General features: G+C 46.9%; 1 protein-coding gene across 1 annotated transcript; it reads left to right on the forward strand.

Moving 5' to 3' along the window:
* Nucleotides 1-968: 968 nt before the first annotated feature.
* On the forward strand, nt 969-2,805 carry BC939DRAFT_509004 (isobutyryl-CoA dehydrogenase; the record flags this gene model as incomplete). Its single annotated transcript, XM_051561076.1, has 7 exons — nt 969-1,077; nt 1,175-1,192; nt 1,311-1,381; nt 1,471-1,652; nt 1,748-1,767; nt 1,880-2,320; nt 2,399-2,805. 7 exons carry the CDS (start codon nt 969-971, stop codon nt 2,803-2,805), a joined length of 1,248 nt encoding a protein of 415 aa, XP_051405814.1.
* Nucleotides 2,806-7,404: the final 4,599 nt, after the last annotated feature.

The following is a 7,404-nucleotide window of genomic DNA, read 5'->3' on the forward strand; positions in this document are numbered from 1 at the left end:
GCTGCAAATAGTCAGGAGTCGGAGGGGTTCTAGGGTGGAATCAGAGGTTTATTCGATGATTGATTACTGTCTAATCCTACGTTTGAAGGGCTCTTATATACTAGACACAGTTGTGTTGGAATGCTCTAGAAACTAGGCGCAGCATGGTTATGACCATGACATCATTCTCGAATAAACAGTTGTACCTGTTGCAATTGCTAACGTCTTATAACTCCTTATACATATTCGTTGATGATGCAACTACGGTTACACTTGTTTTTGTAGCGATATCATGACCATTGGAGGAAATAAGTAATTAATTGTAGAAATATAAAAAATATTGTTCCAGTTTTGGCCGGTACTGTAAGCAACCTTTTGACGTTTATCGCTGATTATTCCAAGTTTTAACCTTCCCCCTGTCAAGCCTCACGACGCGTCTTGACCCAGGCTACTTTTTTTCTTTCGCCTATTGTGTCTTCCTCTCGCGACGAGCGTCATGTCGAAAAGTTGTCGGATTGAACCGTGGAAGCAGCATATAAAGAAGGAGAGGTGGAAGGGAACAAAGAACAAGGCTTTTTTTGTTTTTATTGACCTCTGTGGCCACCCATTTATTATTTTTTATTCCCATGGGCAGGATACTCGACCATGGCTCGAATGCTTGTGCCCTGGCTTGGATCATAAACTGATGGCGAGATTTCATCTCAATAAACAGAACTGAGGGCGGCTAGTGTGTATGTGTATTTATTAGATGCCCTAAAAACAGAAATATTTTTACGTTTAAAGTGACTATTAAGGGTTTCTACCTTGTCAATCGTCCAAAAACGCGGGTGCTCTCGTGGCGACTCGCAAGAGTTCCCACGCTGTTATCACATGACCAAAACTTCACTAAACTCACTACTCTTTTTCTGGGGATGGATCTCAATCTCATTTTTTATTTCTCCATTACCTTTTGACACCCCACTCATCTTGAAGCAGCACTCAAAGCACTAATGGCCTCTCTTCTCACTACCGTTGCACGACGTGCGCCCGCCAGACTCGGAAGGGTCGCCTCTGTTGTATCTAACCAGATTCGCCACCACTCTACCTCCCCTCTCGATCGTACGTCTCTTTATCCTCAATATGTTTGTGCACATTCTGCTACGTGCTTTCATATGCTATTTCTAACTCTTTGTCATCTCTTCTCTCTACACATTAGCATCCGTGGGTCTTACTGGTAATATTACTGGCATGACCAATTCGATAAAATGTGGTATATTGTCCACAAGTCTTTTCTTTTATCTACATATCAATTGCTGTTAACTTTACTGCAATCAATTCCGTCTTCATAACAGATGATCAGAAGGAGCTTCAGAGTCTTGCACGAGCTTTTGCCGATAAAGAATTCGCCCCTAAAATGCAGGAGGTACCAGTCAATCTAAAAATCACTGTCATTAGCCTTGTCAGGAATACAATTTCAATTGACAAACCACATTTGTTTTCTGATGCTTTTAGTGGGACGAGAATCAGCACTTCCCTGTTGACGTTCTTCGTAAAGGCGCAGAGCTCGGATTTGGAGGACTTTACACTCGTGAGGACGTTGGAGGTTCAGGACTTGGAAGATTGGACACCTCTGTGGTCTTTGAAGCGCTTTCTACGGGAGATGTCTCTACCACCGCCTATATCACTCTCCATAAGTATGTATCAAGGCTCGACGACTGATTCGTAGGATGTGAGGCTTTAGATGTATGGAAAGCATACTGACCATTTTTTTTCTCATTCTAACTTGTAGCATGTGCTCATGGATGATTGGTATGAAAATCGGTCTACTGAATCACGTTGCACATAAGATATACCCCGAGTTACTCTAATCAAAGATTAAACTATGGTTAAATGCCTGTTCTCATCCCTCAATCGATAATAGACGAATTCGGAAATGAGGAACAGCGCCAAAGGTATCTACCTCAGATTACTAGCATGGAAAAACTTGCTTCTTACTGCTTGACTGAGCCTGGCGCAGGATCTGACGCTGCAGGATTATCTACAACCGCCGTTAAGAAGGGATCTCATTATGTACTTAATGGCAGCAAAGCATTTATCTCTGGAGGTGGTTCATCCGATGTATACTTGGTTATAGCTCGTACTGGAGGCCCTGGACCCAAGGGTGTCTCTTGCTTTATTGTTGAGAAGGGATTCAAGGGGTTAAGCTTTGGAAAGAAGGAGATCAAGTTGGGATGGAACTCACAGCCAACAAGAGCAGTTATTATGGAGAATTGCGAGGTCCCAGTAGAGAACCTGCTTGGAGCTGAGAGTCAAGGCTTTTCAATTGCCATGAAGGGTCTCAACGGTAGTCGCATCAACATTGGTACGGTAATATGATTGGATCTCCTTGTAATTTGAAGTGAGCGACATATTCAAAAAAGTGAATGTTTTATTATCATAGGTTCATGCAGTTTGGGTGCTGCCCAAGCATCAATTGAGGCAGCGATTGAGCACGTTAAAGTTCGCAAGCAGTTTGGTCAAGCCTTGGCTGACTTTCAAAGTATTCAATTCAAGCTCGCAGACATGGCAACAAGTCTTTTGTCTTCCAGACTTATGATTCGCCAAGCAGCTACGATGTTGGACCAAAATCATCCTGATGTGGCTTGTTACTCTGCTATGGCCAAGATTCATGCCACAGATGAGTGCTTCAAGGTTTGCGACGACAGCCTGCAGTTGCATGGAGGATATGGATATTTGAAGGATTACAAGATTAATGTCTACCTCCGAGACTCCCGCGTTCACCGCATTCTTGGAGGTGCAAACGAGGTTATGCGAATGGTTGCCTCCCGAGCATTATTATCAGAGTAGAGTAGAGATCACGATTTCTCACAAATATTCGATATTCGCCATTCGATTCGCATTCGATTCGATTTTTCGAATACGAATAGTGCAGTTATTCCATTCGCCCCGTGTCGAATATAGGACTTATTCGATTCGCAATTATTCGATTCGCATTTTATTCGATTCGCATTTTATTCGATTTGCAACTATTCGATTCGCTTCGATTCGGCCTTATTTGATTTGACATTATTTTCTATTTTTTTAAGATTTACAGTGCTGTCAAAAACTGATTCATCGATTCGCTGATTCTGACATTCTCATTGCATTGGCCATCCCTTTTTCATCAATCCTCAACTGGAGTCTCATCATTCATTCCTCGGATTAGTTACATCATTCTCATCCGCTCGCTCTGGAAACAAATCTCGTCATCGTTGCTCCTCTGTCACGAACCTATGCTTATTCAGAGTCAAGATGACCTTCTTAAGCGTGGCAGGACAGAACAAGGGGGAGGAGATGCAGTTTGGGAAACAGGGTCAAGAAAGCGTAGATATATTGAAGTTGCTAGATACAGTCCACGGAAAAAGTGTTAGCATGTTTTCATAATTTCGACCTTTTTTCTTTGATACTTACATCAATACCGCCTACTGCTACGAGGCTTCACGCGATCAATCTCGTATATTTGTTAAGATTACCTGCCAAGTTACGAGCCAATGGATGCACTCTATCCGGCTAATTGAGGACATGAACATATTGACCCCATTCTAACACTTTTTCGAAATATGACCACCCTCTGATTCTGTTAGCTACTTTTCTGCCATTAATAATTGATATGGCCTCCTTTATTTGCGTGAAGCCTCTTCATGCGCTCGGGCATGCTCTCATATAGCTCGTGAATGAATTTGATATCTATTGTTGTCCATATATCCTGAACACGTGCAAATAGTCAGGAGTCGGAGGGGTTCTAGGGTGGAATCAGCGGTTTATTCGATGATTGATTACTGTCTAATCCTACGTTTGAAGGGCTCTTATATACTAGACACAGTTGTGTTGGAATGCTCTAGAAACTAGGCGCAGCATGGTTATGACCATGACATCATTCTCGAATAAACAGTTGTACCTGTTGCACCTCCCCATCTTAAAAAAAAACGTTACTCCTTTTCACGCTTGGCCTCGAACTCTGCTAGGGCCTCCTTAGCATTGACCAATGACGCCTTTGGCTCCCAGGTTGCCTCTTCCAGTGGGTATCCTTTCCATTGAACGAGCCATTTAGGTGTCCTACCAAATATTTTGTGATCCAGAATGCGTTCTACTTCGAACTCTTCTTCTCCATCAATGAGCTCCGGTGAAGGTCGAGGCGGTATGCGATCGCCGAACTCAGTTGGTGACTCGGTGTAAAGACGGAGCAAATCGGCATTGAACACAGGATGTTGGTGCATATTGGGTGGCAGGTCGATCTTGAATGCGTTGTCATTGACCTGCTCGACAATCCTGTAAGGGCCGATATATCGCGGTTCCAGCTTTCTTGAGGGTCGATTGGCATGTGCTGCGACCGAGAGGTGTTCTGTGCTAAGAAGTACCCTGTCTCCGACGCCGAACGGCACGTTACTGCGGAATTTATCTGCTTGCTGCTTCTGGCGGTCCTGAGCAGCGACGATGGCATCCTGGGCGCGAGCGAGAGCAGCCGACTGAGCAGCCACGAAGTCTGAGACTGATGGCACGTTGGTGGTGGACGGCTTCAAAAGTGATGCAGGCACGAGAGGGTGGTGACCATAATTGAGAAAAAAGGGCGAAAATCCTGTCGTTGGGTTTACCGAATTGTTGTACGCAAACTCGAGCATCGGCAAGAACAGATCCCAGTCCTTTTGGTTATACGAAATGTAAGAGCGCAGCATCTCTTCGAGCGTTCGATTGGCACGTTCCGTTTGGCCGTCCGTCTGAGGGTGATATGCCGTTGACATGTTCAATTTGGTCCCCATCATCTTCATTAATGCCGTCCAGAATTTGCCTGTGAAGCGAGAGTCGCGGTCCGAGACGATGGCGCGCGGCATACCATGCAAGCGGAAGACTTGCTCGAAAAATAATCGGGCGACGTCGGTGGCGGAGTCCGTGGTATGACTAGCACAAAAATGGACCTGCTTGGACAACTTATCTACAATGACCGTGATCGCATCGACTCCACGGCTTGTTTTGGGAAGTGACACGATGAAATCCATGGAAACTGTATCCCATCGCTGGCTCGGTATGTCCAGAGGCTTGAATAGACCGGCAGGGTGCTGAAGCAATGGTTTGTTGCGTTGGCATTGCTCGCATGATCCCACATATGCTTTTGTGTCACGAGCCATTCGTGGCCAGAAAAAGGTTCGTCTCATGTTCTCGTATGTTTTCTCGAAACCCAGGTGGCCAGCAATGGGCGAGTCGTGTGCGTCATGGAGGAGGGTTGCTCGGAGCTTGTTGTCGTTTGGGATGCATAGGCGTGGCTCGCCACCAGCATTGATCCAGAGTAGTCCATCTGCAACAAAGTAGCGATCCGTTGGGCCTGCGCTGGACGACTTGTTGTATACTGGGCCTAAGGTGCAGTCTGAAGGGTAGCTCTCGATCAGGCGTTTCCGTAAGTTGAGGTCCACCTGAACGTCCATGGAATTAAATGCTGTGCCGGCAGGGTTCTCGTCCTTGTGGTCGGGTCTTCTTGAAAGTGCATCGGGAACGATGTTGTCTTTGCCTCGCTTGTATCTGAAGTCGAAATCGTATTCCTGGAGGAGCTCCATCCATCTAGCCTGTCTCCGCGTCAAATTAGGCTGGGTTGGAAAGTGTTGTAGAGTCGCATGATCCGTGTAGACGATGAAGTGCGATCCGTCCAAATAATACCGCCATGTCTTGAGGGCGTGCACCACAGCCAGCAATTCTTGCTCATGTGTCGGATAATTCCGTTCTGCTGGGCACAATTTGCGTGAAGTGAATGCGACGGGTCGAGATTCACCGTTGCTATCCGTCTGAAATAAAACAGCACCGATGGCAAAGCCGGAGGCATCAGTTTCGACAGCTGTGGAGAGGGCTGGGTCGAAGATGCGGAGGACTGGGGCTGTAGTCACAGCGTTTTTCAGAGCGTCGAAGGCATCCTGCTGGGGCTTGTCCCAAGTGAACGGAGTCGTGGAGCCTAGTAACGTGGTGAGAGGGAGAGCAATATCTGCGTAGCGGTCAATGTATTGATGGTAGAAGTTTGTCAAGCCCAGAAACTGCATAACTTGGCGCTGAGTCGAGGGAACTGGCCATTCCCTGATCGCCTTCACGAGTCCAGCATTAGTCTTGAGTCCGTCCTTCGAGATAACATGGCCCAGGAATTCGGTCTCGTCCTGCATGAAAGAGCACTTGGACAACTTGCAATAGAGGCCTGCCTCGCGCAGGAGGGCTAAGACTTGCCGGATGTGCTGCAAGTGTTCCTTCTCGCTGTTAGAGTAAATCAATATGTCGTCCAGATATACTACGACACACTTATCCAAGACAGGGTCTAGCACATTGCGCATCATGGTAGAAAAAGCGGCCGGGGCGTTGGTTAAACCAAATGGAACGACGTTGAATTCATAGTGACCGTATCGTGTCCTGAACGCCGTCTTGTGTTTGTCGTCCGGGTGAACACGCATCTGATGGTATCCTGACAAAAGATCCAGCTTGGTGAAGTGGCGTGCTGTTCTGAAGCGATCAATGAGTTCGTCAATTCGCGGTAGTGGATGTCGATTCTTCCTTGTTATCTTGTTGAGTCCTCTGTAATCGACACACATCCTAAGAGATCCATCCTTCTTCTTTACGAACAGAACAGGCGCGCCGTATGGTGAGGTGCTGGGGGATATGAAGCCCTTTTTCAGGAGATCTGTGAGTTGCTTCTTCAGTTCGTCGAGTTCTGCAATTGATAAACGAATAACCGGGCGAACAGGGGGGTCTGCTGTCGGGTCCGTTTCAATCCTCATACTGTCTCCGCGATCTGGCGGTAGTCCGTCTGGGAGCTCTGGCGGAAACACGTCAGGAAACTCAACCTTGACAATCTGACGAATGGGTTCGGGAAGGCTCTGAGCCATGGTTGCAGTGGGTTGTGGAACTTTGACTTGAGCTAGGAAGACAGCCGCATCGGGTTCGGATGCGACAGTGACAAAATTGAGAGCAGAGAGGGTCGAGCCAGAAGAGGGTGAGGGTGATGCGAACCCACGACATGACCAGAGGATAGGGGTGCCATGGCGTTCGAAGTGGAGATCGTTTGTGCGCCAATTAATATTGGGGTTTACCTCGGTCAACCAAGGCTTGCCAAGGATAAGATCATACTTCTGGAGCGGATATACGATTGCATGAATATTGTCCTTGTAAGCATCCCTTTCTAGAACAGGGTTCGCAGTGTGGTGGGCAAGGGAAGCGGAACCGTTAGGAAGAACAATTGGGATAGGTGTGCTGTCTTGCAAGGGTGTCTTGTTGGTACTACAGAAGGAAGAGCTAATAACGTTCCCTTCGGCCCCTCCATCGATCAGGATTCGTGCGGGGCGGCCATCGACAGCAGCAATAAAAGTAAGGAGGCGGCGAGAATGTTTGTAGGTGGTGTTAAAAGACTGAAGGCGGGTGGCGTTGCGACGGCGGCGTTTGTTG

Source organism: Gamsiella multidivaricata (assembly GCF_025024155.1).
Source record: "Gamsiella multidivaricata strain RSA 2152 chromosome Unknown BC939scaffold_189, whole genome shotgun sequence".
Classification (NCBI taxonomy): Eukaryota; Fungi; Mortierellomycota; class Mortierellomycetes; order Mortierellales; family Mortierellaceae; genus Gamsiella; species Gamsiella multidivaricata.